Below are 15,457 nucleotides of genomic sequence, written 5' to 3'. Positions count from 1 at the left end.
GTCTTAGGACTATAGAATCGAAGAAAGGGATCTTAGTGATCAATTGGTCCAAATCACTCATTTTATTTGAGTTGGATTGCAAAAGAGGGGAAAAAGGGGTTAGTCAAGAGCTAGCTCTCTTCCTTCATCATAATATCCCTAAAGAAGTGTACTGACAGAGGCAAAGAGTAATTAGAGGTAGAGCAGGGCTTAGCAGGTATAAAATCATAAATCCATCCTTTATTAAGCACTAATAGATAATTCATTTCAGAACTCGGAATGCTGAAAGGTAAATTTATTTTTCTTGGTGTGCTTTCCAACTGGCAGCATGGAATAATCCCTAATCTTACTTCTATTTTTGCTCAAGGAAAAAAGCAGGATTAATCAATCAACAAATTTATTTAGCAGTATGCAAAACATTATGCTAGTTGCTTTGGAGGATTCAAAGAGGCTTAAGTTTTCATCAAAGTATTTTTATTTCAATCAATTCTTTTGATGATACTCTAGAGCAATGTCAAACTCAAAATAGAATCTGGGAGTCACTAAACAAGGTGGCACAGTGGTAGAACACCAGACCTGGAGTTGACAAGACCTGAGTTCAAATTTAGCTCCAGATACTTGCTAGCTGTATGACCCTGGGAATGTGTCTTAACTCCGTTTACCTCAATGGTAAACTACTTCAGTACTTTGCCATGAAAACCTCAAATGGAATTACAGAAAGTTGGACAAGATTGAAAAATGACACATCAAACAAAAAGTATATAAATATTCCAATGGGTATCACATTCACTAAGAAAATCATGTTAGCATTATGTATGGATTGTTTTTTTTTATTTTATTAACTAGTTCTCAATTATAGTTTCATATGTTTCTAGGGCACTGGTACGTTTAACACTTTTACTCTAGAGAAAGTTATGGGATCATCTTTCTATGATGCATTACTCCATTCCTTCAAAAAACATTGTTGGGAAAAGGAGAGAGGTCAGAATGTTACTTTGCTTAGCATAGCTAATTGTTAACTGATTTTCTTTATAAAACTTGTGCTCAGATGATGCATGAAAGTATGTTGGTTGGTGAACCTGGTCTGTTCTGCTAAACACAAGCTCTGGCATGGACTAAATAGTTTCCAGTTAGGCCTGGTTACAGTAAAAGATGTTAATTTCCAAAAGGAAAATTTTTTTTCTTGTAACAGTTCTCAGAATTGTTTACTAAGTTTTTAAAGGATCGTAGAATATGCAGAATATCTATATTCCCCCTCTCCCTCCAATCCCAGATACTTGTAATGATAGTTGCTTAAATTCAAAAATCAAACTGAGGTCTCATGGCTATTAGTCCATTGTTCTTTCTCTCACTATATCATATTCTCTCAATAAAATTGTATAGTAAATGACACCATTCTGAAGTCATTCAGCATTTATTAAGCACCACATGTTTTAAGCATTCAAAGTACCCCTTTTTAGGTTTTTTTTTTTTTTGCAAGGCAAATGGGGTTAAGTGGCTTGCCCAAGGCCACACAGCTAGGTAATTATTAAGTGTTTGAGACCAGATTTGAACCCAGGTACTCCTGACTTCAGGGCTGGTGCTTTATCCACTGTGCCACCTAGCCGCCCCTAAGGTACCCCTTTTTGTTTAGTTGTTTTCAGTTATGTTCAACTCTTCATGACCCCAATTTGAGGTTCTCTTGACAAAGATAATGCTGCAGTAGTTTGCCATTTATTTTCTCTAGCTCATTTTACAGATGAGGAAACTGAGGTAAATACTGTTAAATGACTTGCTCAGGGTCTGATGCCAGATTGGAATTCATGAAGAAGAGACTTCCTGACTTTAGACCCAGTACTAAAGTGCCACCTAACTGCTCGTGAGATTGATATCCAAAAGAATTAGTGTAATAAATTTTATTTTATAATGGTTATTTGGTGAAATTCAAATCTTGGCTGCCAGAATTAAGAGATTTATAGGGAACTTAAGTGAAGTAAATGATTTGTTTATCACTATTTTATACTAAAACTTTTAATAGAACTGGAACTGGTTTGCAGGATTCAGTAGTTACAAATTTGATTCCTGCACAGGACTAGCATTAACAGTAGTCAAAGAAACTAGTATGTTGGCTAAATAGTATTTGAAATTCTGCCCTGTAGATCATACCAGTTCTGCTATTAAAATGCAACAAAATTATCTCTAATGATGAGATACTTCCTTAATCTTAGTTGTTAGAGAACTATCAACCTCTTCCCAAAGAAAACTATCACTAGAGAAAAGGACCCAAGATGGGCATCTGAATTGAAAGGTGAGGCAGCCAACCTGGGTAATGGGGAGAACTCTAAAGAAAAAACTTGATATGGATGAAGCTGGATTAGAAAAACCCTTTTTATAAGCCCCTTTTCCAGTAAGGTTTTGAATTTTACAATCTTTACTCCACCCTCCCTTCTCTCCCCCATTCCTGCCATAGAAGGCAGTCTGGTAATATTTACATTGTTTCCATGCTATATACATTGATCAAAATTAGAATGTGTTGGGAGAGAAATCATCCTTGAGGAGAAAATAAAATATTAGAGATAGCAAAATTATGTAGTACATACGATACTTTTTTTCCATAAAAAAATTGAAGATAATAGGCTTTGGTCTTTGTTTAAACTCTACTTTCTCTGGGTACAGATGGTATTTGGGTGCTCTAAAATTGTCCCTGATTATCATATTGATGGAATGAGCAAGCCCACTAAGATTGATCATAGCCTTCATGTTGCCATTAGGGTGTACAATGTTCTTCTGGTTTTGCTCATCTTGTTCATCATCAGTTCATGCAAGTCTTTACAGGCTTCTCTGAATTCCCAACCCTCTTGGCTTCTAATAGAACAATAGTGTTCCATAACATACATATACCAAAATTTGTTCAATCATTCCCCAATTGATGACATTTACTTAATTTCCAATTCTTTGCTACCACAAACAGGGCTACTATGAATATTTTTGTAAAGTGATGTTTTTACCCTCTTGCATGATGTCTTCAGGGTATTGACCCAGTAGTGGTATTGCTGGACCAAAGGATATGCACAATTTTTATTGCATTTGGGGCATAATTCCAGGCATAATTTGCAGCTCCACCAACAATGTTATTAGTGTCCCAGATTTCCCACATCCCTTCCAACAATGAACACCGAACATTGGCCTTTCTGGTCATATTGGTCAATCTGATAGGTGTGAGATGATGGTATGAGTGCAAGTAAGTCTCTCTCTCTCTCTCTCTCTCTTTAGGTTTTAAAAATACTTTTTTTTGCAAGGCAATGGGGTTAAGTGGCTTTCCCAAGGCCACACAGCTAGGTAATTATTTAAGTGTCTGGTTGGATTTGAACTCAGGTACTCCTGCCTCCAGGGTGGTGCTCTATCCACTGCACCACCTAGCCTCCCCCAAGCACAACTCTTGATATTAATTTCAAATTGTTAGAAATAGTATCACAGGATGTCAACACTAAAAGATAAACGTGGAGAACTCTCTTTTACAAATAAAGAAAATTAGACACAGGGACATTATGTGACTTTCCTGTCCATGGTTAACAAGTAGTTTCTGAGTTTATATTGTGAACCCAGTTTTAAGGTTCCTAATTTAGTATACTTTCCTCTGTCATGCAGTCCTCTACTTTTAAACTGGGTATCTTCTTCAAAGGATCATGGATGAAGGAAATCCTGGCAAAGGCCCTCTTCAAAAAACTTGAATACCAGAAATTTAAGGACCTTTTTTTGAACATATAGCAAATTTTAACTAGAAACTGTCTTTTATTTGACACCTTACCATATATCCTATTCATTGAACACTATGATTTTAATTAAGATCAAAGTTTATCAATAACATTATAAATTTTTCTAATTTCCATTAGTTTTGCTGCCAAGTACATTTAATTAGCTTTGATGCCAAATTGTTTTTTTCCTTATATTGAAGTACTCCAAAAACAAAAAGCCCACAGTTCAGAATAAAGTCAGTCTTGTTCCCTCAGGTTGAATTTCTTCCCACTGTCCTTCTGTTTGTCAGTCTTTCCTTTCATCCTTCCTTTTATAGGCCATCAAAGTCATTTTAAAACAGATTCTTCCCCTTCTCCTTACTCCAGAATCCAAATGGCCTGTAGCAAAGATATGACTTAGTTAAAAAAAAAACCCAAAATGCTACCCCCCACTTAAAAACCCCCAACGAAAACACAAATCCAACATTAGCCCCATACTACTAGAAAAAATTAACAAGGAAAAAAAATTGCTTTTATATTAAAATGTCTCCATACATTTTGTTGTAAGGGGGTCCACAAGTGATCCTCAGACTTTGAGATTTTGTTGTTGTTTTTTATTTTTTTTACTCTTGGGGGAGAGAAGGGATTTAGAGAGTAAAAAGTCATTCTTGAATTCCATGGGCAGGGCACTGGAGTGTCAGATGCTATAGAAGTATATGTCTTGCAGCTAAAAAGATACCTGTTTTTACAGATCAAAAGAATGGTAAATGTCTGCAGGCTAATAATTGGATTAGATCACAGGTAAACAGATGCTCCCCTACTCAAACCAGGAGGTAGGGGGGGGACAAATTGCCATTGTTTAACTATTCCACCTACCTTTATCCTACAAAGTATTAAGCCAGCTCACTCAAAAGTCTGATGCTTTACTCTTGGGGGTCTTGATACTTGGTCAAAGGAGTCTTAAAGCCCCTTGCCTGAGGGCCTGGGTACTCTGGTTTGAGAGAACACACATATAATATTTAGATAAGGAATGATGTGAGACAGCACAGATTTAGCTGAAAGTCTGTCTTAGGGAAAGCAGGATGAGTTTAATTAAGTAGAAATATCTGTACCTTAACTAACAGATGGCTAGATGTTAGGATCTTTGCTCTGCTTCTTTCTCAGGGGAAAGGGATGAGAGAATGAGCTAAGGGGCCAGGAGTTGCAGGTGACACCATAGGGAAGGAGGTTATTCTCATTTAGGAATTTAGATAAAGGCATCTCCAACTATGCAGGGACAGATGGGAACAATTCTCTTAAGGGTTGTGTTTTTACATTATGACAATCTTTTCAAGTATACCTTATCCCAAGGTCAAATGGGTAGGCAGGAATTTTTTCAAGCCTGTGTCTTTAGGCAGAGGGGAATTTTTCCCAAGTTTGTATTTCTATATCTCAAGGCCTCTCTTAGGCATAAGCTCCAATACCAAATTATAGTTTACTTCATCATAACTGACTGGATAGTGAAAGCAGTGACTAGTTGTGGTTTTGATTCTTAACCTGAGAGACATTGTGTTACTTGTGCTCAAAACAAGCCACTACATCTTGATAATTTTTTTTTGCCAACATAATTTATGAACTCTAATTTGCCAAGAATTTCTGCTTAACTTAAAGTAAAGGGCCATTTCAATCAACACTGTCCTGCAATCGCCACTGTCCTACCCTGTTTGTTCCTTATGTCTTAGGGAGAACATCTCAGTTATGTATAAACTGGACCAATAACCTAAGATTTTGCTGCTGCTGATCCTCTCTTGAAATTGAGGATTAAACACAGATTGAAAGTAATCTTGATTTTTTTTTAAAGCATACATTTAATGGAGACCCAAATAATGTAATTTGGGTTAAATAATACATTACTCTGTAAGATGCCTCTGCCACATGACTCCAAAAACCTTCTTACCCTGGAAGATTCCTTTTTACCTTCATGGCCCCCTCTTGTGATTGATCAGATCAGCATCTCTATTTTTAGACTGAACCCAGGTCAGCTATTTTTCTTGATTCCTTAGTTACTTTTCTAGACTCTCATCTTCTTTTTCCACCTTAGTATAGCAATAGATACCTCTCTTCTTCTCCTGTTCGGTTTCCTTTTTTGTGTTATCTTCTCTCAACTGTCTCATTGACTTTTTTTTTAAAAGAAGAGAGAATTTGCAAAAGAATTAATGAATCAGACAGTAACTTTTATATTCAGGGTTATTTGTATGGAAAGAAAAGAAAGTATATCCATGAATTGTTAATATTTCTTTCCATAAAACATACTTAATGTGCATATGTATCTGTATGTGTCTTAGGGAGAGGCCTGAGGCTACTGAACGATCTACATAATTTTTTGTGTAACCTTCCTTCCCTGGTCCATAGTAAAGATACTGGTGTTGTTTTCTTCTCCAACTCATTTTACAGTTGAGGAAACTGAAGCAAACAGGGTTACATGACTTACTCAGGTTTACATGGCTACAAAGTGTCTGAGGCTATATTTGAACTCAGAAAGATAAGTCTTCCTGACTCTAGGCCCAGCATTCATTGTACTGTGCCACCCAATTGCTCCCACTTTGAGAACTTAAGCGCTTGAAATCTTTTGATGCCTTTTATGTGTTACCCCTATACCAATAGCCTTCTGCTGCTTCACTGTGAAGTCAACCCTGAGTTGTCAAAGTTGATGCTACTGGAGTTGGTTAGAAAGTCAGGTTAGAAAATTTTCTAGGACTGGCCCAGTGACTCTGTCAGGTATCTTAGAATTTGCCTAGGAAAATTCAGTCTCATGACCAGATGTTCAGTTTCATGACCAGATGTTGGGCCATGGGGGCAGCTAAGTGGCGCAGTGGATAGAGCACTGGCCTTGGAGTCAGGAGGACCTGAGTTCAAATGTGACCTCAGATACATAATAATGACCTGTGTGACCTTGGGCAAGTCATTTAACCCCATTGCTTTAAAAAAATGGCAAAAAATGTTAGGCCATTAATCACTGAATTTTTGTGGTCATAATAATGTACAAAAAATGTGTGGCTGGGTTATCTCTGTGCCATTAAAGTAGTATCTGCTTTATTTGAAATCAGAGATCTTTAATTGATATCCATATCTCTTTTTGCTATGTCAGTTTTCCTGGGGTATATCAGGGTGATAGAGAAATGGCTTATGGATAGTAGCTGCATCCCTAGTTATGGAAGCAAATGTAAGAGAAGCAAGAAGAGATACTAGAACATTGTAAGTTCAGTTTCAAATGATCTCAGATATCTGTAGAATCTAGTACAATTGTGGAAGCAGAGGCATGGGCCAAAATTGCTTTGGTACAAAATATCCGAAAAGGGGTAGGCCTTAGTGGCTTAGAAGCAGAAATGTAACCTGACTGTAGCCACAAATCATAATACAAGCATAATAATAATATTAAGCATTTATATAGTGCTTTAAGGTTCATAAAGTGTTTAATATATTTATCTCATATGATTCATATAACAATTCTGTGGCATAAATGCTATTATTATCCCCATTTTACAGATGAAGAGACTGGCTGAGAGGAATTAAATAACTTGTCCAGTGTCACACAGTTTTAAGAATCTAAGAAAAGATTTGGACTTAGGTCTTTCTCAGTGCAAGTCCAACACTATTCACCCGGCCACTGGCTATCCCATGTTATAAGGAAAAAGAGCTGAGTTTGAGGAAGGAGTATATTCCCTATGTGCCTATAACCTTAACTGTATATAGCACAGCACTCCATTCATCTTTAATATGCATGCCTTGAAAAAATTAACAAATCTTCCTGGTAGCACACTCACTATTTAGAATGATATTAACTGAACAATAGGAGTAATTTACCTTTCTCTAAACAGTGTTTTTTTTTTCAATTTTTTTGTAACCCCAGCTTGCAAAAGCAAGTTTCAACATTTAGTTCCAAAATCCTGACTTTCAAATTTTCTCCCTTCCTCCCCACCCATTCGCCCCACTGAGAAAGCAAGTTATTTAGTGTAGGTTAAAAAGTGTAGCCATGAAACACATTGCTACAATAGTCTTGTCGTAAAAGTAAACGCAATCCCTTCCCTCCCTCCAAGAAAGAGAAACCTCAAGAAAAGCAAAGTGAGAAAAAAAAAGTATGCTTCAGTCTGTATTCAGACATCATTAACTTTTTCTTTGGAATGGATAGCATTCTTTATCACAAGTCTGTCAGAGAAATTGCTTTGATATTTTTTCCTCCACAGTTGCTCTTACTAGCTGTATTTCCCTCTACTCCTATTCTCCTCTCACCCCCGTTTCTTCTACTGACTCTCTCCTTTCACCCATCCCTCCTCAAAAGTGTGTTGTATCTGACTACCCCTTCCTCTGATCTTCTCTCTTTTCTATCACCTATGCCCCTCCTTCCCCTCCCCTTTTCCCTTTCTCCTATCCCTTTCCTCTCCTATTTTCCTCTAGGTAAGACAGATTTCTAAAACCAGTTGAATGTATAAGAAACAGTGTCTTGTAGTAGAAAGAGGATTGGACTGGGAATCAATAGAGAATTGAGTTTGAGTCCCGACATTAGTACCCTGTGACCATGGGCAAATTACTTGGCTAATTTCACTGAACTTTAGTTTCCTTATCTGTTAAATGGGATAATGAAGTAGGGGGTTATAGGGAAAATGCTTTATAAACATTAAACTGCTACATAAATGTGAGCTGATAGTATTTGCTGTTTATAAAATACCTTAGGGGGTAGCTAGGTGGTGCAGTGGGTAGAGCACAGGCCTTGGAGTCAGGTGTACCTGAGTTCAAGTCTGATTACTTAGCAGTGTGGCCTTGGGCAAGCCACTTAACCCTGTTGCCTTGCAAAATAAAATGCCTTAGATACATTCTCATTTGATTAAAGTAAGTCTTTACTAGTATCATGCTTTAGCGTCTTGTTTATGTTCTGGTGTTGAAAATCAGAACCTTGATTTTTTAAAAAAAATAAATTATATTTACTTACTTTGTCATTTTTTTTTTTTACCCTTAAGGATGTTTGTTAAAGGGAAAATAAAGTAACCTGAGTAGGGTTAGGACTTGATGGATAACAATTAAGAAAATAGAACTAGGGAATTGATGTTTTAGCAGAAAGTGTCAGTACAACTAATTGTCTTGTTGATTAAATGTGATTTATCTTAAATATCATTTTTATTGATATTATGAACTATATCTGTTGGAGAGTCATCATATATTTCATCATATATCTTTGACAATATGAAGAAAATCGAGGAGATAATTTTATTGGAACCTCCTTTCTGCTTTTAACTTCTCATTAATAGTGGCTATGGCAATTTCATTGGTTCTGATTGTATGTTCTTTTCTTTGTTTTTCAGGGTCGTCATGTTAAGACCGGGCAGCTGGCAGCTATCAAAGTCATGGACGTTACTGAAGTAAGTAAAGGTGGGGGGTAAAACCCAAGAGTTGAAAAATAAATTACTAAGTTGAAGAAAAGAAATAGAGACTTGTTGCACGCATGCACGCTCGTCTGTGTGTGTGTGTGTGTGTGTGTGTGTGTGTGTGAGAGAGAGAGAGAGAGAGAGAGAGAGAGAGAGAGAGATTGCATAAAGAGGGGAAAAAGATATTGTTCAAATCTACTTTTTCACATAAATGAAATTATTTTATCAAAAGAAACACTTTGTCAGATTGCCCCTCATGTGACATTACATCTACAGGAAGTTTTGGGGGCCAGTTTTCTTAAATTTTTGCAGATGACTTCTAGGGAACTAAGCATTAATAGTATCTTAATAAATAAATAAACCAAATGCTGACATCATGTCTTTGGCAACATAATTGCATTTTTTTTAAATGGAAAAAATAAAAGGATTTTTATAAGGCAAGATTAAAGTCATATGGATAGGGAATTATGGGGATGAGGAAGGTGTTCCCTAGTGTACTATGCCATTTCTTTTATTTTTAACATGAACTAATGGGTTCAGTGAAATTCTCAGTGGTTTGAAAGCAGAAACATCTGCTAGAATGATGAGCAGATTGTTGGCAAAGTTTAGCCATGTAAAGTAGTTGTTGAAATGTTCTCAGGGGAGAGTTAACTAGAGAACTCTGGGAAAAAAGGGAAAATTAACCTAGACCTAAAATAAGGCATATAATATGCATATATCTATTTTTAAACTTGCTTATTTTAAAAATAACTTTAATTTACTTTGTTCCAAAAATAACCTATTTAAATTTTATTAGAATAATTATAACATTTTGGAGCATGTCCATATTATTACATTTAATCTTTCATAATTATGACCATAATTCAAGAGAGTTGTTACCAGATTGACTTGTTAGATCACTTTTGTCTTGCAATGTCCATCTTTTTAATTTTGTACATTTGGTGACTTAACCAAATTCAACCCATTCTTAATTTCATATCTTTCTTCAAGGTCCCACAGAGAGACAACTAACTATTCTGGTGTTGTCTATAGTTTAGTGAAGTGCCCCCATCCAGTTTATTATAGTCCTTATTTTTAATACATCATATAACCTGTTGGTGTGCATTTTTTGTAATAGTAATTATATTCTTCAGTATTAAAGAAGAGAGTCTACTGTAGTTTTTAGTATAGGTGAACTAGTAAGACTGAGGTCTTTTTTTTGCATATTTGTTTTAACTATACCAAGGGAGAGCTATCATTTCTTTTTTTTTAGATTTTTCAAGGCCATTGCCTTGAAGTGGCTTGCCCAAGGCCACACGGCTAGGTAATTATTAAGTGTCTGAGGTTGGATTTGAACCCAGGTACTCCTGACTCCAAGGCCGGTGCTGCTCCACCTAGCCGCCGCCCCCCCCCCAAGAGCTATCATTTCTAAAAGGAGACAAACATTCCCCATGTACTAGTATGATTTTTCTTTTAAAATCACCAGAGTAGGTTGGACTCAATTCCATACTGCTTCAAAATTTAATTTTTAAAATTTTTAAAATTTTATAGATTAAAAAAATCTTTTCTTTACCATTGTGGGGTATATGGAAGAAAACACCCCAAACATTTGTTATCAAATAGACGATATAGATTTCTACATTGAGGGCGACCAAAATCTTTGTCTCTGTATGTGCCTTTGTCTGTGCCAGTGAGTATGCTTGTTTGTGCCTGTGTCAGGAGATATGTAGCATTATTTCATCATGAGACCTTTGAAATTAGGATCAGTAATTGTGTTGATCATAGTACTTGACTTTTTTCAGGCTGTTTCTGTTTTCAGTGTTGTATATATTGTTGTCCTGGTTCTATTCACTTAACTTACTGTTAATGCAAACCTTCCCAGGTTTCTTGGGGGGGGGGGGGGGGGAGATCATATTTTTTATACTACAATTGTACGCCATTATGCCATATACATAATTTATTCAGCCAATACCTAATTGATGGACACCTTTCTTAGTTTTCAATTTTCTTCCACAAAAAGAAAGTAACATAAATATTTTTGTATATAGTGGCGTTTTCTTCTTTCTTTGATATCTTTTTGGCATAGACCCATTAATGACTGAAGGATATGCAAACTTTGTAGCACTTTGATCATAGTTCCAATTTGATTTCTAGAATGGCTAGAAGAATTCATAGTTGTACTATATTATTGGGGATCTTTTCCCACATTTGTATTTTCCTTTTTGTCAGCTTTGCCTGCTGGAACCTCAGATTTAGTATTTGATATAACTATTTTGTGAGCCCTACTTTCAGGTAAAAATTATGAAGTGCTTTCCAACTGAACATAACTTTATAGACTTTCATGAACTGTTATTTCATATCTTAATCTCTATCATGACACACAACTGAAGATTTCTCAAAAATAATTTATTTTACTATTTTAAAAAAGGATTATTTGTTTTTGCAAGGCAGTGGGGTTAAGGGACTTGCCCAAGGTCATACAGCTAGGTAATTATTAAGTGCCTGAGGATGGATTTGAGTTCATGTCCTCTTGATTCCAGGGCAGGTGCTCTATTCACTGCACCTCCTAGCTGCCCCCTAAAAGTATTATTTGAAAGCATGATAAACAGTTACAAGTTAATTTAATTTGAATAGAGAGGCAAAACAAAATAAATTGAATAAATGATGAGTTGTAAAAGTGGTTGGATAGCATAAATAATACTATTAAACTATCCATGGCAACTAGCATCCTTTCTTATTGATAGAAAAATATAAAAGAAAGATCACAGCCATTTCTTAGCATTATGGTCAAAAGTGAGAGGTATCATTGAGGAGTAAATAAAAGTTGCAGAGTTCAGCTCTGCCTCTGCTATCTACTAATCTGTATGGTTAAGGACAAATCATGTAACTTCTGGGCATTATAACAACTCTAATACTAAGCTGCAGAAAAAAATCTGCTGACCATTTACTATTAAAAATGGGTAGTATATCAGGAACTAATAATGAATTCATGTCTCCCTTAATCTCCCCCTCCCCAAAGTTTGACTAAATTTGCATTAAAATATAATCTCCAAATAATGATAATTTTTTTAATAAAGCATTTTGAAATCTCCCTGTTTATCTTTTCTCCCCCCTCTGTGATTCCATGTTGGATGGGTTGTTGTAGCTTAGGAAAAAAAATTAGTTTTAGCTCTATCTATGTATGTTTAACTTTGAAAGGAGTAGTGACAAATTAACCATGTATAATCAGCTATGGCATTTCTCCTATTATAACACATCTTTTTTTTCAGGGTAGGATTTAGTATTCTGAAACTGTACTTGAAATAATTTGCGCGCGCGCGTGTATGTGTGTGTGTGTGTGTGTGTGTGTGTGTGTGTGTGTGTGTATGGTTTTAATTCCTTTGTTTGGTAAATTAGTAAGGGATGTTAGACACATGCAAAATAAAAATATCCTTAAAACATGAAATTAAATACTAACTCAGGATCCAGCATTTCTTTAGATCCAAGATTAAAGAAAATGAGGTGCTAGGTGTAATTCAAACCAAGAAATAGACTCCAACTTAACTTTACATACTTAATTATTTCATTGTTACTGTTTAATTTAAAAATAGTTTTTGAAATTAAATAGCTTCATCTCATTGCAGTCATTCCCTCACTCCTAAAATTGAGCCCTCTCTTAAGAAAAAAATGTATTGATAGGTAGACTCCTTCTAACTGTGTATGACTTTATGGTTGTTAGATTTTTGGGCATATCTATATTGAAGGGGTTGTCCTGAATTTTATTTGCTGCAAGCAGATGAGGTATTAGCTTGGTGTTCTTATGAGCAAGACAGTAAGATAAGATTGAGGAAGCAAAGATCAGTATAGTTAAACCACTAGGTATTTTTTTTTAACTCAATACAAATTTCTGATGATAGTGATTAAGGGGGAGTGAATTATAGCTTTTAAAACTCTGAACTAAATGTCATTTTTTATAGTATTTTTCTGAGATTGGTTACTGCTAGACCAGTTCCCTTTTTTATTTTTAATTATTTTCCTTAATATTCTTTTTTTTTCTTTTTGCAAGGCAATGGGTTTAAGTGGTTTGCCCGAGGCCACACAACTAGCTAGGTAATTATTAAGCGTCTGAGGCTGGATTTGAACACAGGTACTCCTGACTCCAGGGCCAGTGCTCTATCTACTGTGCCACCTAGCTGCCCCTAATATTCCTTAATAGTCTTGACCTTTTTTTGGTTTATTTTTTTCCTTGCTTTATCAAATTTCTGCTAGTTTGGTATGGCACTGCATAAGTAAGTTAACAGGCAGAAGGGTCATTTTTTATAATAATGACTCACCCTATTCATGGACAGTTGATATTTTCCAGGTGTTTAAATCTGACTTTTTTGTATGAAAATTTTTTTATAATTATGTTCATATAGTTCCTAGGGTTTGTCTTGGCAAGTAGACTCCCAGGTATTTTATTTTGTTTACAATTATTTTAAATGGAATTTTTTTTCCTGTCTCTTGCTGCTGTACAATGTTGGTAATATAAAAAAATACTGTTGGGTTTCTCATATCTTACTGGGACTTCAATTTTTTTAGTTGATTCTCTAAGGTTCTGTAAATATCAATCATCTTCAAAGAGTGATAGTTTTGTTTCCTAGTTGTTTTTTCTAATTCCTTTGATTTATTTTTCTTCTCTCATTCCTATAACTAATATATAGTACTATATAAAAAAAATTAATGGTGATAATGGGCATCCCTGCTTCACCTAATTTTACTGGGAAGGCCTCTAGGTTATCTCCATTACAGATAATGTTTATTGATGGTTTTAGATAGATATTGCTTTATTCATAGACTCTTCAGTGTTTTTTAATAAGAATGAATGTTGTATTTTGTCAAAACCTTTTTTTTAGCATCTATTGAGATACCTGAGCTAAATTTCTTTAACTTACTACTTCTGTAAGAGACTAAACAGAAGACTTTTACCTTTAGAACCTTTTTCTCTGTGCATTTAAGAAACTGACATATTACATTTTTTCATCTTGTGTACATCCCATAGTTTTACCAAAACTGGATTTTAGAAAAGCTTTGTATATCCTGTTCTCATACATTAAAAGAGAAAAAAAGAAATGTAATGGAAGAGTCAAAGGAAAAGTAAAGTGATAGTTTAAAATTAAATGAAGTGCTGACTCCAGTCAGAAGTCCATGGTCATAATCTGACTTTGCCACCTGTTTTATTTTTTGTGAGCTGCTTAACCTCTCCAGATCTGAATTTTTTCATCTGTTAAATGAGGAGGACTAGGTGGCTCAATGCATTGAGTGCTGGGTCAGGAGTCAGAAAGATTTGAGTTTATATCTGGCCTCAGACACTAGCTGTGTGATTCTGGGTAAGGTAAGTCAGTTACTTTTTATTTACTTTTAATCTACTGGAGAATAAATGGCAAACCATTGAGTATCTTTGCCAAGAAAACCCCATGGACTATCCATTGGAGTCCCATCTGACAGAAAAACAACAAGGACTAGAATAGTGGTATCAAGCTCAAATTAAAACAGGGACCATTAAACTGTACATAAGAATCCTTGTTTATACATAATGCCTTTGAAAACCATTGTTATTTATTGTGTTTAGTCTTATTTCTCTTTTAATCTGGTTTAAGCACCCTTCTGGGATATTGTGGACTTTATGCAGCCCTTGAGTTATATGTTTGACACTTCTGGAGGGGATGACCTCTAAGATCCTTTCTACTTCTAAGTATATGATTCTATGATCTTTATTTGATTTTTAAAAAGTTTTAAAAATTCCAGATAATGTGCAGATAGAGCACCAGTTCTGGAGTCAGGAAGACCTGAATTCAAATCCAGTGTCAGTGTCAGACACTTAAAGCTGTGTGACCTTGGGCAAGTTACTTAACCCTATTGCCTTGCAAGAAAAAAAAACAATACTAAATATTTTTATAATTTTTTATATATATTTTTAACTGTCAAGGCATTCCTCACATAAAATATTTTTGAACAATGACATTTTCCAACTGTTAATCCATTTCTTTTCTTGTTTTAAAATTTATTTTTGTTTAAGATATTATTTGAGTTTTACAATTTCCCCCCCAATGCTGCCCCCCCCCCCAAGCAATCTGTCAATCTTTACTTTGTTTCCATGTTGTACCTTGATCCAAATTGGCTGTGATTAGAGAGAAATCATATCCTTAAAGAAGAGACAAGAAGTCTAAGAGTTAACAAGATCAGACAATAAGATAATCTGGGTTTTTTTTCTAAATTAAAGGGAATAGTCCTTGAACTTTGTTTAAACTCCACAGCTCTTTATCTGGATACCAATGGCACTCCTTTGCAGACAGCCCAAAATTGTTCCCGATTGTTGCACTGATGGAATGAGTGGTCCTTCAGGGTTAATCATCAGTCCCATGTTGC

The 15,457-nt window shown here is 35.4% G+C and overlaps 1 protein-coding gene across 19 annotated transcripts in view; it reads left to right on the top strand.

Annotated features, from left to right (window-relative positions):
- The window catches only part of MAP4K4 (mitogen-activated protein kinase kinase kinase kinase 4), a 277,338-nt gene that overhangs the window by 120,418 nt on the left and 141,463 nt on the right, over window positions 1–15,457 (top strand). For all 19 annotated transcript variants that reach the window (XM_074192243.1, XM_074192237.1, XM_074192232.1 and 16 more), the window contains exon 3: window positions 9,029–9,085. In XM_074192243.1, coding sequence (XP_074048344.1) covers window positions 9,029–9,085 — 57 coding nt within the window. The remainder of the gene's footprint in view (window positions 1–9,028; window positions 9,086–15,457) is intronic.

The sequence above is a fragment of the Macrotis lagotis genome, chromosome 6, assembly GCF_037893015.1.
Source record: "Macrotis lagotis isolate mMagLag1 chromosome 6, bilby.v1.9.chrom.fasta, whole genome shotgun sequence".
NCBI lineage: Eukaryota > Metazoa > Chordata > Mammalia > Peramelemorphia > Peramelidae > Macrotis > Macrotis lagotis.
This window is presented reverse-complemented; position numbering and strand designations above follow the sequence as displayed.